Source organism: Hyla sarda, chromosome 12, assembly GCF_029499605.1.
Source record: "Hyla sarda isolate aHylSar1 chromosome 12, aHylSar1.hap1, whole genome shotgun sequence".
NCBI lineage: Eukaryota > Metazoa > Chordata > Amphibia > Anura > Hylidae > Hyla > Hyla sarda.
The window spans coordinates 4,797,590-4,820,773 of NC_079200.1; the positions used below are offsets into that span (position 1 = coordinate 4,797,590).

General features: G+C 43.2%; 1 protein-coding gene across 3 annotated transcripts in view; it reads left to right on the forward strand.

Annotated features, from left to right (window-relative positions):
• The window catches only part of LOC130297100 (deoxynucleoside triphosphate triphosphohydrolase SAMHD1-like), a gene marked incomplete at its 3' end in the record, with an annotated part of 143,592 nt that overhangs the window by 119,905 nt on the left and 503 nt on the right, over positions 1–23,184 (forward strand). For 2 of the 3 annotated variants that reach the window (XM_056549353.1, XM_056549354.1), the window contains 3 exon segments: positions 4,042–4,080; positions 8,087–8,128; positions 17,060–17,164. In XM_056549353.1, the coding sequence (XP_056405328.1) occupies positions 4,042–4,080; positions 8,087–8,128; positions 17,060–17,164 (186 nt within the window). 3 annotated transcript variants of the gene reach the window in all.

Genomic DNA, 23,184 nt, shown 5'->3' on the forward strand with positions numbered 1-23,184 from the left:
AACAATAAACAATATACATCATACTTTTGAACATACATTAAACACCATATATTTAAGTATACAATCCTACAAAAGTATATTATTTTGGGCTTTAAAACAAAAAGTGGCCCGAGAGTTAAAAAAAAAAAAAAATCCTCGAATTCGGAGACCAGCATTACTGTCTTTTTATCCATTTATTCCAAATCAAACTAAATGTATCTGCACGTCCCCTCTTTGCATATATGGCTTTCTCCCATGCCACCACCTTCTCCATTTTCTTAATAAATAGTTTTTTGGTTGGAACACTCGGGTCTTTCCAGAACTGAGCTATTAATTTTCCAGCATTGTATAACAGTCTCCCAAGGGCTATTTTAGTATAAAATAATATATCCAAGTTCTCAAGGTATCCCAATATACAGATTTTTAGTATATCAATGTCCCACACAATCCCAATATATTCTATAATTGCTTTCCAGTAACCCGAATTTTGTTTTACTTTGTTCCAGATTTTATGTACCGGTATTAAATTAAAAGTTGGGAGGGGGAAATGTTTTCTCTTCTTAAATTAATTTGTCTCTAAAGCCATTATTAAATTGTAACCAGACAGTGCTCTTGCTACCATAACCATATTGGAATTTCGAAAATCTAAATGATCCCAACCCCTAAGGTGCTGGCATTGAGCTGCAAGAAAATGCAGCCATGGGTTGGACAAAGGCAACCCTCCATCCTGATTCGGACAGTATAGCAACTGTGGCATCACTGTCATTTTAATAAGATTCACTCTTCCCACTGGGGAATAGACTTAGTTTCCGCCATGCAATACTTTTATTCTTAATGCGATTAAGCAAAGGTATTATATTTAACTTTTCATAATCAGGGATAGAAGGTGATATTTCTATTCCCAGATATTTAATTTGGGTGGCACATTCTATGCTTAATTTCTCATTTTCCTGTACATGGGAAACTAGCCTATCCAAAGGCATTAAATACGATTTATCCCAATGTATAGCAATTCCGGAGAATTTACCAAAAACTAGTAAATACCTGTATCACAGTTTTAAGGGATGACCCCATGTTATTCAAAAACAACAGAGCGTCATCCGCATATAGAGAGATCTTATTTGTATAATCTCCGTACTGAAACCCTTTTATATCCGGGCTACCACGGATAAACTCTGCCAGAGGCTCCATTACAATCGCGAACAACAGTTTCTTTCTCTCTAACAGCAGCTTCTACTGGCAGATAAAGGGTACTGCAATGGGGACAGCATGTGTACCCACATTTTTTATTTTTTTGGGTGGTGGGAGAGCACCATTGTTTTTGGGAATGATTTTTCACATTACACGGAGCTCATTCTATATTGGGAAAGATACATTGATGCTATTTTGATTTTTTGGGACGGTGGTGGGGATTTCTTTCGTGAGTTTGTAGAGACACTCAATGAAATCAAATTGGTAAGAAATTTACACGGGAAGAAGATGGCAGAAGTATCAACTTTTTGAACTTTTACATTTATATTGATGAGGCTAACTAAATCCAAACCAACATTTATCGCAAATCATCATCTACCAACAGCTGTTTACACTGGGAAAGCTGGCATCCTGACACTCTCAAACATAGTATTCCGGTGGATCAATACCTAAGAGCCAGGTGAAATTGTTCAGAGAATAGCAAATTCTCAACCTTATGCAGAGGTTCACGGCAAGGGGTTATCCAAAAAGACATATGAGGAGAATGTTTAATCGCGCCAGACAGAGGGATAGGTTGGCACTACTGGGACCAAACAAAGAAGAACAACAAACTCAGAAGATTATCAGATATATAGGCACCTTTGACATCTATACTCCATGAATAACAGGAATACTAAGGAAGTATTGGAAAATACTGAGATTAGACCCTGATCTTGCAGAGGTATTGGGGGACAGGCCAAGTGTGACCTATAGAAGGGGACCTAATTTATAAGATCTTTTGGTCCATAGTTACCAACGAGAGACACAGCCATAAAGAAATACATGGCTACCTTATCCTCCATCGGGGTCTTTTCCATTTGGACACTGCTTGACATGAAAATTTATCCTGAGAGTAAAAAGTTTTGAAAACCATACCGATGGATGTAGGTATGAAGTCACAAAATTCATAAACTGCAGTAGCCGTAATGTAATTTATGTAGCACAGTGCCCTTGTCCCAAATTATACATTGGGAAAACCACTCAAGAACTCAGAAAACGGATAAGAAAACATATTAGCACTATTAGGACAATGTTGGACACTCCGATTGCGCGACACATCAACTAACAAAATAATGGTAAAACAAAGAGAAACAGAAATATTGCCGCACATCCACAATTTGTATTTTAATCTATTTGCTTCTCAGCATAATTTCAAAACGAACAGGTTGTTAGTATATGTTTTGATCGAAAAGTACACGCCCACTCTCCATGTTAAGGAATCTAGTCAGAGTGGGTCCCTAACATAACACTGGCATAGCGACCAGCGGCGACCACTGCCTCCACGACACCAAGCCCACAGGGGGAACGAGCCAGTGGCCAGGCAGCCCCACTGCTGCCCAACCAAGCCCTTGGCTTTGTTCATTTTTTTTTAACTATAAGTTATTCCCTATCCTTAGCCAACCAGGGTGCCTCCAGAGGTTGCAAAACTACAACCCCCTGCATGCCTGGACAGGCAAATGCTGCCAAGGGCTGTCCAGGCATGCTGGGAGTTGTAGTTTTGCAATCTCTGGAGGCACCCTGGTTGGGAAACTCTGGCATAGAAGTTACGTTTTTCAGAATGATATATCTTCTTTAACTCCTTAACGACAAAGGACGTATATTTACGTCCTGCGCCGACTCCCGCGATCGCGGTGATGCCCTGTATTAATCCTTCAGACGCGGCAATCAAAGCTGACCGCCGCGTCTGAAGCGAAAGTGAAACTATCCCGGCTGCTCAGTAGGGCTGATCGGGACTGCCGCGGTGAAATCGCGGCGTCCCGAACAGCTTACAGGACACCGGGAGGAACCCTACCTGCCTTCTCGGTGTCCGATCGGCGAATGACTGCTCTGTGCCTGAGATCCAGGCAGGAGCAGTCAAGCGCCGATAACACTGATCACAGGCGTGTTAATACACGCCAGTGATCTGTGTAAAAGATCAGTGTGTGCAGTGTTATAGGTCCCTATGGGAGCTATAACACTGCAAAAAAAAAAAGTTTAAAAAAATGTTAATAAAGATCATTTAACCCCTTCCCTAATAAAGGTTTGAATCACCCCCCTTTTCCCATTAAAAAAATAAATAATAACAGTGTAAATAAAAAACATATGTGGTATCGCCGCGTGCGTAAATGTCCGAACTATAAAAATGTATTGTTAATTAAACCGCACGGTCAATGGCGTACACGTAAAAAAATTCCAAAATCCAAAAAAGCTTATTTTGGGTCACTTTCATTAAAAAATTAATAAAAAGTGATCAAAAAGTCTGATCAAAACAAAAATGGTACTGATAAAAACTTCAGATCACGGCGCAAAAAATTAGCCCTGTACGTGGAAAAATAAAAACGTTTTATAGGTGTCAGAAGAGGACATTTTTAAACGCATACATTTTCCTGCATGTAGTTATGATTTTTTCTAGAAGTACGACAAAATTAAACCTGTATAAATAGGGGATCATTTTAACCGTATGGACAATGATTTTTTTTCCCATTTCGACTTGGATTTTTGGGTAAAATGACTAATGTCACTGCAAAGTAGAATTGGTGACGCAAAAAATAAGCCATAATATGGATTTTTAGGTGGAAAATTTAAAGGGTTTATAAAAGGTAAGTAGGAAAAAGGGGTTAAGGTGTACTGAAATCAATAATGTTGCATGCAAAAAATAGACCTAACCTTCAAAGTGTCATTGCTGAAAACCTTTGCCTTTGAAAACGTTTGTATTTGTGGTGTGGCTCTGGGTACTCTGACCGGTCACTTGAATAAACAGGGAGAAGCAATTGTTTGAGAGCTGTGTCTTCCCTGCTGTGTGCAGACTCCACAGACCGGGACATTTTAATGATAATGTATTGTGTATTACAGATGGGGAATCATGAAGAAGAAATTGCGAATTCCACAGATGTAAGTCCTCACTTTTTACAGTGTGATTAACCCCAATTTATTATATTTAATGGCCACTGCCAATAAAAATAATTTTTAGTATGTCGTAGACTATCCCTTAATAATGCACTTCTCTATATACTACTTTTACAAATTATTAATATTTTTAGGTGTAAAATAACACCACATTTGCCAGGTGCCGACGCATTCCTGTCGGCTAGTTGCAGATTTGGTGTCCTGCTGGCCTGGCAGAGACCAAACTCAGGAAATGAGGGCAGGACCTTGATCTAAGCACAGTGGCCGACATTTATCATAGCCGACTGTTTTTTTTGTGTCTAGTAAAGGTGCAAAAAAGGAGCAAGAAGGGTTTTTTGCCCCTTTTTGTTTACACATTTCTGCTGATTTTGAGATGCAATCCACAGATTTTGGCAATACACATGATATGGACGGGTTTTATAAACTGCACCTTTTTGTGAAAAGGCGCAAAAAAGGCGCAAAGCCACTGAAAAGTCTCTAAAACTACACCAGCCTAGACTGTAGCTTTTTGGTGCATGTGAAGAAAGAAATTTCAGAAAATGTCACCTGCACAAAATTTATCAAATGCTCTTTGGCCATTTAATAGAAGATATAGAAGATATAGAAGAGGCAGCATAGAAGAGGCAGCTAATGGCGGCAGGCTGCATAGAAGACAAAGGGCAGGAGTTCTCCAGGTTGGGCTTTAGATGATGTTGTGCCTGCCAGGGAACGCACCCTTTCGAACGCCGAAGCTCACATTGGGTTAGTGACTAGTGTTGCTCGCGAATATTCGCAATTCAAATTTTATTTGTGAATATCGCATATTCGCGAATTCGCGAATATTTGCGAATATAGCACTATATATTCGAAATTACGAATATTCCCTTTTTTTTTTCACAGTACACATCACAGTGATCACCCCTCTCTGCTTCCAGCTTGTGTGGTCTAAAGAAGGCTCTAATATTACTGTGTGAGACCGCCGGGCGAATATTCGCATATGCGAATATTCGCGAACATTGATCCCTCCCTTCTGCTGCTTCTATCAAGTTACACTGGTATACTTGCTATAAAGTTCTTAAATTTTCACATATGTGAATTTTCGCATATGCGAAAAAACTTGAATATTACGAATATGCAAATTTAACGAATATATGACGAATATTCGTCCATATATTCGCGAAATATCGCAAATTCAAATATGGCCTATGCCGCTCAACACTATTAATGACAACTTTTTTTTTTTTCTCTAAAGTAATATGTTAAAAATCGCACTATTTTGACCCCTATAGCTTTATTTTTCCATCTAAGAAGCTGTGTGAGGGCTCATTTTTTTGCCCTGTGATCTTTATGGTTTGTATCGGTACCATTTTGGTTCATAATAGCGTGTCCTACATTTTTGTTTCGCTGGCTGCATGTGAATTTGAGCCTGATCTTTTAAGACACAAACAACTTGTCTTGGCTGCTTGTGTGATATCAATTTCTCAAAATGTGTGGTCATGACGAGAAGTTGTACAGGATGAGGTGTCTAAGCCAAACCTTGCTTACACCAGGGCCCATAAGCCTTTAGCTATGCCCCCGATTACCATTAAAGTCTTAAAAAGGGGATAAGATTTAGGCCCCACCTACTCCCTGCTGCCCGGGCTCGTTACATGACAGTGCGCTCAGCCTATCACCCGCAGGACATCACTGCAGCCAGCAATACGCTGAGCGCAGCATGACTCATCGTCCCCAGGGAGAAGACCAGCACTGGAGGGCCGTGACACCGATATCGGAGCAACAGAGGAACATCGGAAGGTGAGTTAAGTTTATTTTGTTACTTTTTGCAGAGCGGGCACAGGGGATTATAAAAAATATCCAGTACAGATGTCCTTTAAATGCTGTTAAGACCAGGAGACACTTGGGACCTTTAATATATCTGTCTGAGCTTCCATAAAGTAGAAAAATGCTTTTATTCTCTTGTGCAAAGAGTTAACAATGTGTTCCCAGCCCGTACTCCGGTGGAAAACTTTTTTTTTTTTTTTTTTATCAACTGGTGCCAAAAAGTTAAGCAGATTCGTAAATTTCTTTTATTAAAAAATCTTAATCCTTCCAGTACTTATTAGCTGTTGAATACTAGATTGTAGCTTTATCCGTGTTCTTGTAGCTATCTTACTCCCGGCCAAATCCGTATACAGAAGCATAGAGAAATAAATCAGACAGAGCCATTGTCATATGCTTCAGCGTTCTCTGTGTGCTTTCCACTGCTTTATTTCAAATCGTTTAAGTTTATATCACCTTTGTCATTAACATAAGCTCCCACCCCCTGCTAGGGGGAAAGGCATGCCACTCCTGAGTCTTTCCCGGGCTTTCTTTGTTCAAAGTCTTCACACGATGGGAGGGGTGATATGAGAGAGAGCAGATAGGGGAGGAGTGGACAAGTAACAGAAATGTGGAGTCTTAATCCTAAATGGGCATTTTACATATACAGTATATAAAATTTATATATACACATATACATCTATCACAGTCCCCCCTAAAATAACCAATTTTCCCTTTCCCTAATTTCCATCATCCTAACTCATCTGCCCCAATGTGTTTTCTCGAACGTTTCACTGTACTCTAGAGATTATTAGAATTATGAGTATGATTCTTTTACTGGTCCTATATTGTCTGAGATATATGTGCAACAAGTCTCCCCGAGCATTTTATATACCCCGCTTTTTCCTCTTACACCATACATCATATCTAATGCCGTACCATTTTGGAATATTATAGCGGATGTGACTCTTAGTTGTTCGGCCTGCCTTTAAAGAGCATTTACAAAGAAATGTATTAATCTTTGTTGGTTATAATAGATATAATTATTTTTTCTTATTTAAATCTGGGATATTATTGACTCAACTCCGGCTTTTTATTTGACCTATAGCTATAAAACTCATCTGGGGCCCCCCTTGGGACTCCTATAACATCAATATACGCAAAGGGACCAAAACTCCCAGCAGGGGCTGCACGTTTACCTCTAAAGTGTGGTTTAGATTTCTTTGTAGGTTCGGTAATGGAAGTGTGTATGGGCAGACGTGTCTTGACTAATGTGTATTCCCCAGTTTAATTCCTTTCTAATTTAGCTCTAAACTTCATATCCCCAAGTATCCCATACCTTATGTTAGTTACCATTTACTCATCCCGCTAACTAGGTCTATCCTTTCTATAATCTTACACCAAGTATGCCTTTCCTTTATAACATTATCACTCACTGAAATACTTGTTGCACCCCCGCTATTTGTACATGTTCACCTACTGTTTCTCCTCATACAATGTCACATCGTAACAATCCGTTGTGATTATCTTTCCCTTTGGAACAACCATACTCAGGATGCTGGAAAGAACTATACAAATTCCTGTGGAGTATATAGCAGCTGATAAGTACTGGAATGATTAAGATTTTTTAATAGACGTAATTTACTAATCTGTTTAACTTTCTGGCACCAGTTGATTAAAAAAAAAAGTTTTCCACTGGAGTACCCCTATAAATTGACGGTTAGATGGAAGCCGAGCCCTGTTTCCAAAGCTCATTACAGTGCTGTGCATACCATTTTTGTGCATGTGTGAGACAGGGTTTGGCATCCACTTGACTGTCAGTCAAGCAGGGATGGGAGGGGGCGAGGAGGTGTTCTAGTCCTTAGCACTTCAGTGGCTGGTCAACGCATCTTTATTATTTAATGCTTTTGTTTTCTGGTGCAAATAGCCAAAACTATGTAACAGTTAGTGTTTACCCTTCAATATTATTGCCTCCTAAAAAATAACTGGTGCCAAATGTTTTCTATATTTGACACCGGTATTACAACCAAATGTACTGGCCCAATTGGGGCCTAGCTGACCCGAATTTTCTGCCTTATAAGGTTTGTTGGTATCTTCAAGGAAACAGACTGGTAACAGATGGAATGTTCCTAAAGGGATTTAGGATGTATTGGAGCAACAAAGTTGTGTGCAAAGGCAGAAATTACCTTAAATAATAATGTGTTCTGTATTACAGGGAGCTTTGCCACAATTTACAAAAGAACATTTCAGAGTGGATGTAAGTTGCACCGTAATTTTAAAATTTTGTAGTTTTAATTTTCTTCAGCATTATTCTTAAAAAAAAATCATAAAAAACACATTTATCAAGCCTTTATTAAAAATCCTTGTGTAAAGGTTCCTCTACACAATGATATAGAAGTGCAGGATCTCCTTCTCTGTGTGTACAGTGTATAGAGATATAGAAGTACAGGATCTCCTCCTCCTCTGTGTACAGTGTACAGAGATATAGAAGTACTGGATCTCCTCCTCTGTGTGTACAGTGTATACAGATACCGAAGTACAGGATCTCCTCCTCTGTGTACAGTGTATAGAGATATAGAAGTACAGGATCTCCTCCTCTGTGTACAGTGTATAGAGATATAGAAGTGTAGGATCTCCTCCTCTGCGTATACAGTGTATAGAGATATAGAAGTGCAGGATCTCCTCCTCCTGTGTGTACAGTGTACAGAGATATAGAAGTGCAGGATTTCCTCCTCTGTATACAGTGTTTAGAGATATAGAAGTGCAGGATCTCCTCCTCTGTGTACAGTGTATAGAGATATAGAAGTACAGGATCTCCTCCTCTGTGTACAGTGTATAGAGATATAGAAGTGCAGGATCTCCTCCTCCTGTGTGTACAGTGTATAGAGACATAGAAGTGCAGCATCTCGTCCTCTGTGTACAGTGTATAGAGATATAGAAGTGCAGGATCTCCTCCTCCTGTGCGTACAGTGTATAGAGACAAAGAAGTTCAGGATCTCCTCCTCTGTGTACAGTGTATAGAGATATAGGAGTACAGGATCTCCTCTGTGTACAGTGTATAGAGATATAGAAGTGCAGGATCTCCTCCTCTGTGTGTACAGTGTATATGTGGTGTCTAGGTGTTGCAATTGTGTTACAGGGTCTGGTGGTATTAACCCTTGGTTTGTTGTGACGCCAGGGTGAAGTTTGCTTCGTATAGAAGGCCCTGCCGCTAACCGGCCCAAAAACGTCAGGAAATAAATGAAATGTCCACAGTAGGATTTATGAGAAAACTGGAACTTTTACTTAACTTCTTGAGCAAACAGTCTTTACAAATATACAGTTTCTCCTGAGGTAACCGGGATGCAGGTTCCTCACAGGCTTGGCTGGGACTAATAGTCTTAAGCTTTAGGCAGGCCACTGTGCTACTACTTATATGCTGAGTTGAATAGTAGTCACTAGGAATTTGTAGATAGAGCTTGGTAACTCACGGTTTTGTAGTGGCTGCAGGATCCTTAGGCATTGGCCTAGGTGAGATGAATTGAGATATGCTGATTGTGCTTGGCTGAAATCCAGGAGATAAGAGAGTGCAGGAACAAGAGATAAGAGCAGGAACCAAGAGAGAGAATTTAGAGACTACAGCCCCTTATATGCTAAGGAGGCTGGACTAATCCCATTGGTTTTCAAGCCTGGAGGTCCTGAACCCAGAGAACTCTGGGTACATCACATGACAGTATCACATGACCCAGGAAGGTCATATACATTTATACAACTTTATACATAATCCTATACATAACGAGCAATATACACTATACCTTTATAATGCATTATGTGAGGCGAGTAAAGGGTAAACCCTGCAGGAGAGCCCTGTGGAATGGTGGGACTCTAACTGAAGGGACTTAAGACAGGGACAGGACAAGGTCCTGTACCAGGACAAGGTCCTGTACCAGGACACCACAAACCCCCTTACTTAAGATGAGTCGTCCTCGACGTAGGTCTCCTGAGGTAGAGGGACGGAATGGCCATAGGGCCAGATGCAGTCCTGAAGCATTAATATAAATGTCCAAGTTCAGGCTGATGATAACAAAAATGATGAAAAATATAAAGAGTCTCTGCACATTTAAATAATGTCCATACATGCTCTAAAACTGATACATGAACAGGATGGTTGGAATTGACTTGCGAATAGGATATAGATATAACCTGAACAGGATATAACATAATTTGAGAACAGGATGATACCAGTACTTACTCACGAACAGGATCATTTTATTTCCGATTCACAAATAGGATATACTGGTTAGAAAGGAGTAATACCTTTGGTATCTCTTTTTTATTTTAAGTTATGAGATTATGCATTTATTGACTATGCATGAAACTTAATTATATCCTAGCTATAACATGTCTATAGCTGAAAATTTTATTGACATATGACATCTGATTGATGTCCGACATTTGACCTTTGACTGACATATAGACTTTTTACTATAAAATCTCTGACTGATACTTGACTTGAAGTATGTATAATGCCTGTGATGCTTCTACATACTGTAATTAATCTCACTGTTACATTTTTGTCAACATATATTTAATATAATAGCACATATTATTTCCATTCGTTATACAACCAGTGTTAATTGTTATTGTTTTTTCCACTTCCGTACAGGAATTTTGCATTGGTGTACAGGAATTTTATACTTCTGTACAATAACACCTTTTATATTTTTTACATTTTATGTAACCAGACATTTTATTTGTTTGGAATACAAGGGTTACATATTAGCAGAACAACACTGAGGATGTTCAGGTTACATTAACCTGCTGTTGGTGTGCAAAACTTTGAGCACAAAAATATATTACTTCTATATCATTTACACAAACGGTCATGTAAGGCTCTACAGTCCACCTACATTATAGAGTCCTGAACAAAAACACGGCTATGCCAGATGCCGGGTAAAAACTTATTAGGATCTCCTCAGGCAACGAGTCTCTCTGCCAAGGGCCGGGCACAAACTTATGGTGGTTACGTTGCTTAACAGGTGAACTTTTTGGCATAGTCCTGCCAGGCACTTCATCTTGAACGGGTTACAAAACTGAAAAACATGTAAGACAATAAAAGGTACTGGGGTACCACAAGTTAATGGCAAGCAACAATATAGTATCAGAAGATATTCTTCCTGTCTTTCCAACCCCGCCGGTCGGCGTGCTTCCATCCCTGGGACATGTATCTTGGAGCACGGGGTTGGCTTTCCCGCATAGGAGTGACATAAGTATCTCATGTCACATTGGTTAGCCTTGACTGTGACTGGGCTGTAGTGGGGTTTACATTTACCACCACGTTGACCTTGGCAGCTGAGGCCACAGCAACAAGTGTAGGTGCCGGTGGGTCCGGCCACACCTCCTCAGGGGGAGTAGGCTTAGGCACATATGTTGGTGCCCGCTGAGTAGGCCTCACCTCCTCTGGGGGAGTAGGCCTGTGCACATTCTCCGTTAAGGATGAAATAGAGCTTGATTTCTGCACATATTTTGGAGCCATCACGGGCGCCTCGGCTAGATACTGCTCCTCTTCATCAGTAGCATCTGTAGACCTTTTTGGACGAATCCCCTGGGAATCATCAGATGGAAAGTAGGTGAATGGAATTTGCGTTGGATCTTTGGGCCTAGTTACGGCTGCAACCCATTCACCTCAGACTCTTGACTGGGGTGTACTCCACAATCTCCCCTCGCTCTAGGGAGTGGTATCTTTTAGACAGGTAGTCCCGCTGAACGGCCCTTCTGTTGACCAATATAGTCCCTCCATCCCGGCAGTCCTGTAGGGTGCCAAAGCCTCTTGCTTTATCAAATTTGACCATTGTGGCATGTCGGCGCTCTAAGGGTGGCTCACCCTCTTGAGGATAGTCCAGCATACGGATGTACAGAGCTTCCAGCTTTTTAGTGTCCCTCTGTTGCTCTGCCTGGACTTCATAAGGGAGGCGTTTCGGTCCATATCTCTCCCTATGCTGGGCCTTTAACTTCTCAATGATGCCGGTGATTTCGGCCTCCCTGCGGGCCCTTTCTGCTTCAGCTGTAGGGACTGGTGGATGGGACGTCCCTGGCTGGGGACGGACGTGGTCCCACATATACTCTATAAGTGCAGGCTCATCGCCAAACACCCATCTTGGGAGAGGGGGTGAACGCGGGCGTGCACTGGCGGGACCTACTTGTGACAAGGGTTCTCTCTCTGGGCTTGAGGAAGAAGAAAAGGCGGCTTCGGCCGGTGTACTTACATCCGATTCTTCTGTAGGAATCTCGGCCAGGACCACCATGTCCTGTGGTGAGGGGACAGTCTCACCGGTGATGCCGTTGCTGGTGTCACTGGTGATGCCCCTTTCGGGGTAGCTGGCCACTCGTCATCCTATGGTAGTGGGGGCAGGTCGTAGACCTCCTCGGCCCCAAGGGACCACTGCTGCAAGCGGTCAGCGAGTTCTAGGAAGAGTTGCGCTGCAGCCGCGGCAACTTTCTGCTGCTCCGGCGCTATCTCCGCCATCTCCGGACTGTAGGGGTCTGGTCATGTGGCTGCTTTTATATGAGGCTTCAACAAAATGGCCGCCAGCCAGAAGGACGTCATCGGTGCAGCTCTAACTTCCTGTCCCCCGGCAAACACAAGCAGAAGATCACAGTTCCACTTTGGCATAGGAACAGCTACACAATGTCCACTCCCAGGGGTGGGACGCAGACCAGCGTGGGACATTTTGGCGCGCTTCTTGGGTTCTTCTTCAACCCCTTCAGGTACGGTCTGCAACAGAGCACGTAGCATGGCTTTGTTCCCGATTTTACACATGGCCACAGAAAAACAATCTTCACCTCCCCCCTTACTTTTTCTTGCGCCCCGGCACAATTTCAGCAATAAAGTCCCGTACACTTCTGGACAGCTACTTGCGATACTTCTGGACAGTATTCAATACATATTTCTGAATAGGGGGAAGACTATGGCTCTTGCAATAACGGTATACACCCATTTTTCGCTGCGGGTCGTCAGGGTAGCAAAGTTATTAAAGGCACACATCCATATCCTGTTCGTAGGATGCCAAAAAAACTTGTGGTGTCTGGGGTGTTGCAATGGTGTTACAGGGTCTGGTGGTATTAACCCTTGGTTTGTCGTGATGCCAGGGTGCCTTTATAATGCATTATGCGAGGCGAGTAAAGGGTAAACCCTGCAGGAAAGCCCTGTGGAATGGAGGGACTCTAACTGAGGGGACTTAAGAAAGGGACAGGATAAGGTCCTTTACCGGTACACCACATATAGAAATGTAGAAGGGTAGGATCTCCTCCTCTGTGTACAGTGTATAAAGATATAGAAGTGCAGGATCTCCTCCTCTGTATGTACAGTGGATAGAGATATAGAAGTGCAGGATCTCCTCCTCTGTGTACAGTGTATAGAGTTATAGAAGTGCAGGATCTCCTCCTCTGTGTACAGTGTATAGAGATATAGAAGTGCAGGATCTCCTCCTCTGTGTGTATAGAGGTATAGAAGTGCAGGATCTCCTCCTCTGTGTGTACAGTGTATATAGAAGTGCAGGATCTCCTCCTCTGTGTACAGTGTATAGAGGTATAGAAGTACAGGATCTCCTCCTCTGTGTACAGTGACATAGAAGTGCAGGATCTCCTCCTCTGTGTAAAGTGTATAGAGATATAGAAGTACATGATCTCCTCCTCTGTGTACAGTGTATAGAGACATAGAAGTGCAGGATCTCCTCCTCTGTATACAGTGTATAGATATATAGAAGTGCAGGATATCCTCCTCTGTGTGTACAGTGTATAGAGACATAGAAGTACAGGATCTCCTCCTCTGTGTACAGTGTATAGAGATATAGAAGTGCAGGATCGCCTCCTCTGTATACAGTGTATAGAGATATAGAAGTGCAGGATCTCCTCCTCTGTATACAGTGTATAGAGATATAGAAATGCAGGATCTCCTCCTCTGTATACAGTGTATAGAGATATAGAAGTGCAGGATCTCCTCCTCTGTGTACAGTGTATAGAGATATAGAAGTGCAGGATCTCCTCCTCTGTGTACAATGTATAGAGATATAGAAGTGCAGGATCTCCTCTGTGTACAGTGCATAGATATAGGAGTACAGGATCTCCTCCTCTGTGTACAGTGTATAGAGATATAGAAGTGCAGGATCTCCTCCTCTGTGTACAGTGTATACCGACATAGAAGTACAGGATCTCCTCCTCTGTGTGTACAGTGTATAGAGACATAGAAGTGCAGGATCTCCTCCTCCTCTGTGTACAGTGTATAGAGACATAGAAGTACAGGATCTCCTCCTCTGTGTGTACAGTGTATAGAGACATAGAAGTGCCGAATCTCCTCCTCTGTGTACAGTGTTTAGAGATATAGAAGTACAGGATCTCCTCCTCTGTGTACAAAGTATAGAGATATAGAAGTGCAGGATCTCCTCTGTGTACAGTGTATAAATATAGGAGTACAGGATCTCCTCCTCTGTGTACAGTGTATAGAGATATAGAAGTGCAGGATCTCCTCCTCCTCTGTGTACAGTGTATAGAGATATAGAAGTGCCGGATCTCTTCCTCTGTGTACAGTGTATAGAGATATAGAAGTGCAGGATCTCCTCCTCTGTGTGTACAGTGTATAGAGGTATTGAAGTGCAGGATCTCCTCCTCTGTGTGTACAGTGTATATAGAAGTGCAGGATCTCCTCCTCTGTGTACAGTGTATAGAGACATAGAAGTGCAGGATCTCCTCCTCTGTGTGTACAGTGTATAGAGATATAGAAGTGCAGGATCTCCTCCTCTGTGTACAGTGTATAGAGATATAGAAGTGCAGGATCTCCACCTCTGTGTACAATGTATAGAGATATAGAAGTGCAGGATCTCCTCTGTGTACAGTGTATAGATATAGGAGTACAGGATCTCCTCCTCTGTGTACAGTGTGTATATATATATATATATACACACACATATATATATAGAAGTGTAGGATCTCCTCCTCTGTGTGTACAGTGTATAGAGACATAGAAGTACAGGATCTCCTCCTTTGTGTACAGTGTATAGAGATATAGAAGTGCAGGATCTCCTCCTATGTGTACAGTGTATAGAGATATAGAAGTGCAGGATCTCCACCTCTGTGTACAGTGTATAGAGATATAGACGTACAGGATCTCAACCTCCTCTGTGTACAGTGTATAGAGATATAGAAGTACATGATCTCCTCTTCCTCTGTGTACAGTGTATAGAGATATAGAAGTGCAGGATCTCCTCCTCTGTGTACAGTGTATAGAGATATAGGAGTACAGGATCTCCACTGTGTACAGTGTATAGAGATATAGAAGTACAGGATCTCCTTCTCCTCTGTGTGTACAGTGTATAGAGATATAGTAGTACAGGATCTCCTCCTCCTCTGTGTACAGTGTATAGAGATATAGAAGTACAGGATCTCAACCTCCTCTGTGTACAGTGTATAGAGATATAGAAGTACATGATCTCCTCTTCCTCTGTGTACAGTGTATAGAGATATAGAAGTGCAGGATCTCCTCCTCTGTGTACAGTGTATAGAGATATAGGAGTACAGGATCTCCTCTGTGTACAGTGTATAGAGATATAGAAGTACAGGATCTCCTCCTCCTCTGTGTGTACAGTGTATAGAGATATAGTAGTACAGGATCTCCTCCTCCTCTGTGTACAGTGTATAGAGATATAGAAGTGCAGGATCTCCTCCTCTGTGTATACAGTGTATAGAGACATAGAAGTGCAGGATCTCCTCCTCTGTGTACAGTGTATAGAGACATAGACGTACAGGATCTCCTCCTCCTCTGTGTACAGTGTATAGAGATATAGAAGTGCAGGATCTCCTCCTCTGTGTATACAGTGTATAGAGACATAGAAGTGCAGGATCTCCTCCTCTGTGTACAGTGTATAGAGACATAGACGTACAGGATCTCCTCCTCTGTGTACAGTGTATAGAGATATAGAAGTGCAGGATCTCCTCCTCTGTGTACAGTGTATAGAGACATAGAAGTGCAGGATCTCCTCCTCTGTGTACAGTGTATAGAGATATAGAAGTACATGATCTCCTCTTCCTCTGTGTGTACAGTGTATAGAGATATAGAAGTGCAGGATCTCCTCCTCTGTGCGTACAGTGTATAGAGATATAGAAGTGCAGGATCTCCTCCTCTGTGTACAGTGTATAGAGATATAGGAGTACAGGATCTCCTCTGTGTACAGTGTATAGAGATATAGAAGTACAGGATCTCCTCCTCCTCTGTGTGCAGTGTATAGAGATATAGAAGTGCAGGATCTCCTCCTCTGTGTATACAGTGTATAGAGACATAGAAGTGCAGGATCTCCTCCTCTGTGTACAGTGTATAGAGACATAGACGTACAGGATCTCCTCCTCCTCTGTGTACAGTGTATAGAGATATAGAAGTGCAGGATCTCCTCCTCTGTGTATACAGTGTATAGAGACATAGAAGTGCAGGATCTCCTCCTCTGTGTACAGTGTATAGAGACATAGACGTACAGGATCTCCTCCTCTGTGTACAGTGTATAGAGATATAGAAGTGCAGGATCTCCTCCTCTGTGTACAGTGTATAGAGACATAGAAGTGCAGGATCTCCTCCTCTGTGTACAGTGTATAGAGATATAGAAGTACAGGATCTCCTCCTCTGTGTACAGTGTATAGAGATATAGAAGTACATGATCTCCTCTGTGTGTACAGTGTATAGAGATATAGAAGTGCAGGATCTCCTCCTCTGTGTGGCAGTCACCATAGATGTAAGGCTTTGCCCACCAGCTCTGGGAGAACTGCAAATAATAGATGAAGCCTGTAAAGTAGAAATCTGCTAAAAATGCCACAGACAAGTTATATAATGGTCAGAAATAGTAATGCTCCTTGTACACACACACACTCTCACACAGGGCAGCATATCCAGAGATTACAGGTATACTTTATTAAGTGACTCATTCACTCCTGATCTGAATTTGTAATGTACTACCAGACTTTTCTGTCCCGCTGGGATTTGGAACAAGGTCCAGAATCAGCTGTCTGAATACAGTCGTGTCTGCACACCTTTACTCAATTTACTTTACAAGACTTATCCTAGTGCTAGACTCTATCTCTGGCAGCTGTCACCAAGGAGTTAAATAACAATAATAACTGTAAATTATAAAATGTGTTATTTATATATTTGTGCTCTTTATTAATACAGATCGTAAACATGGATTATGGAAAGAAAGGGGAGAATCCGGTAGAAAATGTGTGGTTTTACCGGAAGAATAATAATAGAAAAGCTGTAAAAATCTCAAAAGATGAGGTAGGACTATAATCCTGATGCTTTTACTTTACTTTTTTATTTTATTTAGTTCTTTTCAGCATTCACTGTGTGGCATATACAGTGGGGAAAATAAGTATTTAGTCAGCCCCCAATTGTACAATTCTCCCCCTTATAAAGATGAGCGGCTGTAATTTCCATCATAGGTTATAACCTCCACTATGAGAGACAGAATGAGAAAAAATCCATAAAATCCCATTGTCTGATTTATAAAGAATTTATTAGCAAATTATGGTGGAAAATAAGTATTTGGTCAATAACAAAAGTTCATCTCAATACTGTTATATCCCTTTGTTGGTAATGACAGAGGTCACATGTTTTCTGTCTTCACAATGTTCTCATACACTGTTGCTGGTATTTTTGCCCATTCCTCCATGCAGATCTGCCTGGGCGGTGTGTTTGGAATCATTTTCATGCTGAAATACTCAGCAACGTTTCATCTTCAATGCCCTTGCTGATGGAAGCATGTCTGCTCTTTTTCTCCGCCAAATCTTACAAAATAATGGACGTATAATGAAAATCTGACGGACCCCATTTTACAAAAAGAAAAGAACGTGTGCAGCTCACAATAGAAATGTCCAAGGTGTATTTGGTTATATACCGATACCCAACAGTTAATTTAGCACAATAACGTATAGAAATAATAACCACACCTCAAGGACACCACCATTAGAAATGGTACATAATGTTAATAGAAAAGACCGTGCTTCAATTTCATAGAGTATTTATTAAAACATATAGACATAAATATTAAAAAACATATAAATATGCACTAGTGATACAAAATCTACCACTAGGCCCTAGTGGTAGAATATAGATATACTGCTGACAGATATAAAAGATCGCTGTTACTGGATGCAATTATATGACAGATCTGTTAATTCGGCATTTGATAGTCCAGCACTTCTAATAAGGTGTTTTTTGTTTTTTATATCAATTGATATTATATATCAGTCAGATTATCAATTAATATAAAAAACACCTTATTAGAAGTGCTGGACTATTGAATGCCGAATTAACAGATCTGTATTAAATCTAGCCTATTTCTAGCCTACATACAGCCTCTATTGGGGTATAGAACACTTTGCTATGTTCTAAAACGCATATGGAGTGTGCTGGGGTAGTGAAATAATACTGTTATTCAGAATAACATGCAGATTACCAGCATCGCTTTTAGAATCACTGACGCACAGCAGCACAATGACAGAGCCTGGTGGTGGCATCAGTGTCAGGAGACCATATAGTGACTGAATGGCAGCGTGGAGGTGTTGGCAGCATGAGGAGACCATTTAGTGGCTGAATGGCACAGCGTGGAGGTGTTGGCAGCATGAGGAGACCATATAGTGGCTGAATGACACAGCGCGGAGGTGTGGGCAGCATAAGGACACCATATAGTGGCTGAATGACACAGGGTGGAGGTGTTGGCAGCATGAGGAGACCATGTAGTGGATGATTGACACAGCCTGGAGTTGGCTGATGCATGAGGAGACCGTTGAAATGTCTGATTTTTTATTTGAAATTTAAATGAAAGTTTGAGTGTCCAGGACCCCAGCGTGTGGGTACAAAGGACCAAATCTAACAAGCCCCCACAGAGCTCATGTGGCCGTGAGATGTAGGCGCAACGTCTCCATTACCCTGACCGGCCATTGTTTCCAAGACTTTTTCGCCAAGGCAAACCATGTGAAGAACAGTGTGACACCGCTGTGCCCTGCACACATGGTATGCTGAAGGGCCACTGAGACTTGTCCGGGCAGTGGAGGCTTAGGACACAGTGGAGGATGTGGAGGCGGAGTAGCACACTGTCACAGGACCAACGGGCTGACAGAGTGGAGCACGAAGCAGCATGTGTACACAAGAGGGGTTCACAACCCCTAAAATTAAAAGGTGAACTTTGAAATCTCTATTGAAGATGCATGTTAGGTAGTGCTACCATCCAAAAATTTAAGGCCCAAGCCCAGAAGCATCAGTAAGCAAAGTAATTCCTGAAAGACACAGGTGCAGGCATCAGCAGTACACCTGAGGGTTTCATAACCCCTTTACATTGCAAGATCAATGTTGAAATTTGCATTAAGCATGTATTTAGCTACTGCTAAACATCCAAAAAATGAAAGGCCCAAGGCCCGAAGCATCAGTGAGGCAAGTAGTTCCTGAAAGAGACACAGGATGAGTCAGGAGCAGGCATTCGCAGTAGCCAAGAGGGTTTCGTAACCATAATTGTGAAGTGTTGGTGTAGCAGCATGGTCAATCTACTCTGAGGCATCTGGCATTGGTGGCTGGAAATCCTGACTGATCCATCCCTGATTCATCTTGAGAAAGGTCAGTCTCTCCACATTTTTCGTGGACAGACGAGTTCGCCTTGGGGTGACTATGGCCCCGGCCGCACTAAACACCCGCTCTGATGGCACACTACTGGCCGGGCAGGACAGCTTTTCCAGGCCACTCTCTGCTAGTTGCGGCCATAAATCAAGTTTGGCTGCCCAGAAGTCCAGCATATCTTCAATGTTTGTTGGCGTGGCCATGTCAAGGTATGCCACCACCTGCTGGTTCAGGTCCTGCTCCATGTCTACCTGCTGCTGATGAGTTGCTTCATTATGCGGGTGATGAAAGCTACTCATCAGCGACTTTAGACTCAGGCTGCTGCTGATGGAGCTGGAACTGCTCCTGCAACCCCTCTCCTCCCCAGCAGCCATGGCAGTGGAAGGTGAGCGCAAAGGGCCCCCCCAAGTCAGACCTGCGAGTGGATGGACCATGTCGCCGATAGGCATCGGCCAACTGACTACGTAGGATCTCTCTGTAGTAGGTCAGTTTGTCCTCCCTCTCAGTGGGTGTAAAAAAGGCCCCCATTCTGGGATGGTGGCAAGGGTCCAATAAGGTGGATTTTCAGAAGTCATCCTGCTGATGAATTTTGACAATTTGGGGGTCACTACGCAAGCAACTGAGCATGCTTTGTGCCATTTGCGCCAGTGACTCGGAGGGAATACCTGACTCCATCTCCACTGCATACTGCCACGGTGTGTCTGGGTCTTCTGTCTCGCCTTCCTCATAACCCTCCAGCTCCTCTGGCTGCTCCTGCTCCTCCTCCTCTCCTGTCCGATGACTAGAAACACCGGCCATCTCATCCAACCTAAACTGTGCTCCGCTCCACTCTGCCCCTCCCTCTCCTCCTCCTGCCGTGACCAGCCATCGTTTCACTCATTTGTTGTAGGAAATGTAGGAGTGGAATTACGTTGTTCATGGCGTAATCCAGGCGACTTACAAATAATGTGGCTTCCTCAAAGGGCCTCAGCAAACGGCAGGTGTCACATATGAGCTGCCACTGGTTCACATTGAAGTTACACAGCGGAGTACTCCTATCTGCTTGGATCATCAAGAAATTGGTGATGGCTTTTCTTTGTTCGTATAGTCTGTCCAACATATGGAGGGTGGAATTCCAACTTGTGGCAATGTCACAAATTAGACTATGTTGTAGGATACCGTTCTGGCGCTGCAGCTCAAGGAAGGTGTGCTTGGCGGTGTACGAGTGGCTGAAGTGCATGCACAGTTTCCTTGCCATTGTCAGGATGATTTGCAAATGGGGTGAAGACAACCAGATTCAACACGTGTGCCATGCAAGGCGCATGTTTCACACTTCCTTGTCGCAGCACGGACACAATGTTCTTCCCGTTGTCGGTCACCATGGTTCCCATTTCCAGATTTCATGGAGTAAGCCATACTCAGATTTCTTTACGAATTAATTTTAGCAGTTCCTCCCCTGTGTGACTCCGTTCGCCAAGGCAAACCATGTGAAGAACAGCTTGACACCGCCGTGCCCTACACACATGGTGTACGTGATTTGTACGTGCAGTGGAGGCCGAGGACACGGTGGAGCATGAGGAGGCGGAGTTGCACACTGTCACAGGACCAACTGCCTGAGAGCGAGAGTGTGGAGGAGGAAGTGGTGTGACCTGTCCAAGTCGCTGTTGTGGCTGTGCAGGAACCACATTTACCCAGTGGGCCGTAAAAGACAAGTATTGTCCCTGCCCGTAGTTAGAGCTCCACACGTCGGCGCTGCCGTGCCCTTTTGAACACACCGACAGGCTCTAATGGACTGGCCCACCTTCTCTTGTACAAACTTATGCAGGGCTGGTACTGCCTTCTTCGCAAAGAAATGATGGTTTGGGACTCTCCACCTCGGCTCGGCACAAGCCATCAGTTCTCTGAAAGGTGCACAGTCCTCCAATTGAAAAGGGAGGGACTGCAGCACCAGCAACTTAGACAGGAGCACATTCAACTTCTGCGCCATTGGATGAGTGGGCGCATATTGTTGTCTCTTGGACAAGGCTTCCCTGATGGATTGTTGGCGAAATGGCTGACTAAAAGCGGAGGAAGCAGGATCATCTGGAGCGACAGAAGGAGGGTTTGACACACAGCTCCCTTCAGCTGAGGTGGTGGAGCCTTGGCTGGATGACGGAGGGAGCGGATGGCCACTGGGTGATGCAGCAGGCTGGACCACTACATCGGAGCCATGGTTCTCCCAGGTCGCACTAATTACTGCTACTGGCACCGTCTCCAGGAACCCCTGTTCCACTACCTCCCGGAAAGGTAATCTGCCGCGAAGCAGGTGGTCTCCCCCGGGCACGTTTGGCTCCTGAATTTCCACTACTGCCACCATGCTGACTGCCAACCGTGCTACCGCCTTGCTGCCTCAAGGGCAACCTGCAACTATTTTCTCCTGATGATGATGATGAAGCTCCTTCTGCACCCGGCTCCCAATTGCGATCGGCTTCATCATCATCAACAGGTGTGTGCACGTCACTGATGTCCTCCTCAGGTTCCCCAACAGTGTCTGTTTCAGGACCCTGAACCCTGGCACCACCGCCTCCCACGTCACTATCCTCATCACTACTTGCCCTCCTAGCAGAGCAAGCAGCGCATGTCTCCTCCCCTTCTTGGCTGTCCAGTAGCTGCTGACTGTCCTCTATTAGATCGTCCTCAGTGAATAGTGGAGCTGAACCCACAACATAAGATACTTCTCTAGGAGAGGGAACAGCATAGGACAAAGGCAATGGGAGGACAGGGACTGCTCCCGGGCCATGCCAACTGAGGGTTGTGTCTGAGGAACCCACCGACTGTTGACTGGGGGTGTCAGATGTCACTTGTGATGATGTGGATGACCGTGTTAACCAATCGACGATGGCAGATGGGTTGCTGGTGGAGACATGACCGCTGGCTGATAACGGGGCTCAGGCCTTTCGCTGCGACTCCTGCTGCCACTTGCCCCAAGTCTGCTGCCAACTCTGCCTGAAGTATTTAGGCCTTTGCCACTCCTCTGTGCACGTCCTGGCACTTCTCTGCCTGACATACTTAGTGCGTTTATGAGGGGAGTACAATACGCTACACTACTCTTTAAACAGTATTTGTCTAGAACAGCAGCAGGTGATTGCTTAGGGCTGTCCTTTTACAGTATGTAGGCCCTTGACAGATTAACAGGTACTAAATGGTACAATACTTGGATGTACCTATGCGGTATGCACCGATGAGGGCAGAAAAATGCGCAACAATACGCAGAAAAACTCAGTATTTTTGTAAAACACCAGCAGGTGATCACTTTTGCTAGGAGTCAGGACTTTCACTGTTTCTAGACTTGTTACAGATACAGAATAGTAGACTGCTTTGATGTAGGCATGTGTTATGCACGTATGAGGAAAGACAAATGCACTACAGTCCACTGAAAAAGAATGTAATTGTGAACAGCAGCAGGACACAACAGTACAGCACCACAATAAAATAAAAAATAAAAAAATAAATTGTGTTAGGAATGGTGTGCACTGGTTTTTATACAATCTACACACAATTCTGAGCAGCAGAAGATTTGTGGAGAATAAAAAATTAACTCAATTGGGCTGAAAAATGAGGAGATAAGATGGTGGTGTGGTAGCCCTTTGGGGGGGGGGGGGGGGTGTATGATGGTGGTGGTATGGTATAAGTATATGAGGGGTTATTGTTAACCCTAGAGTTTATGA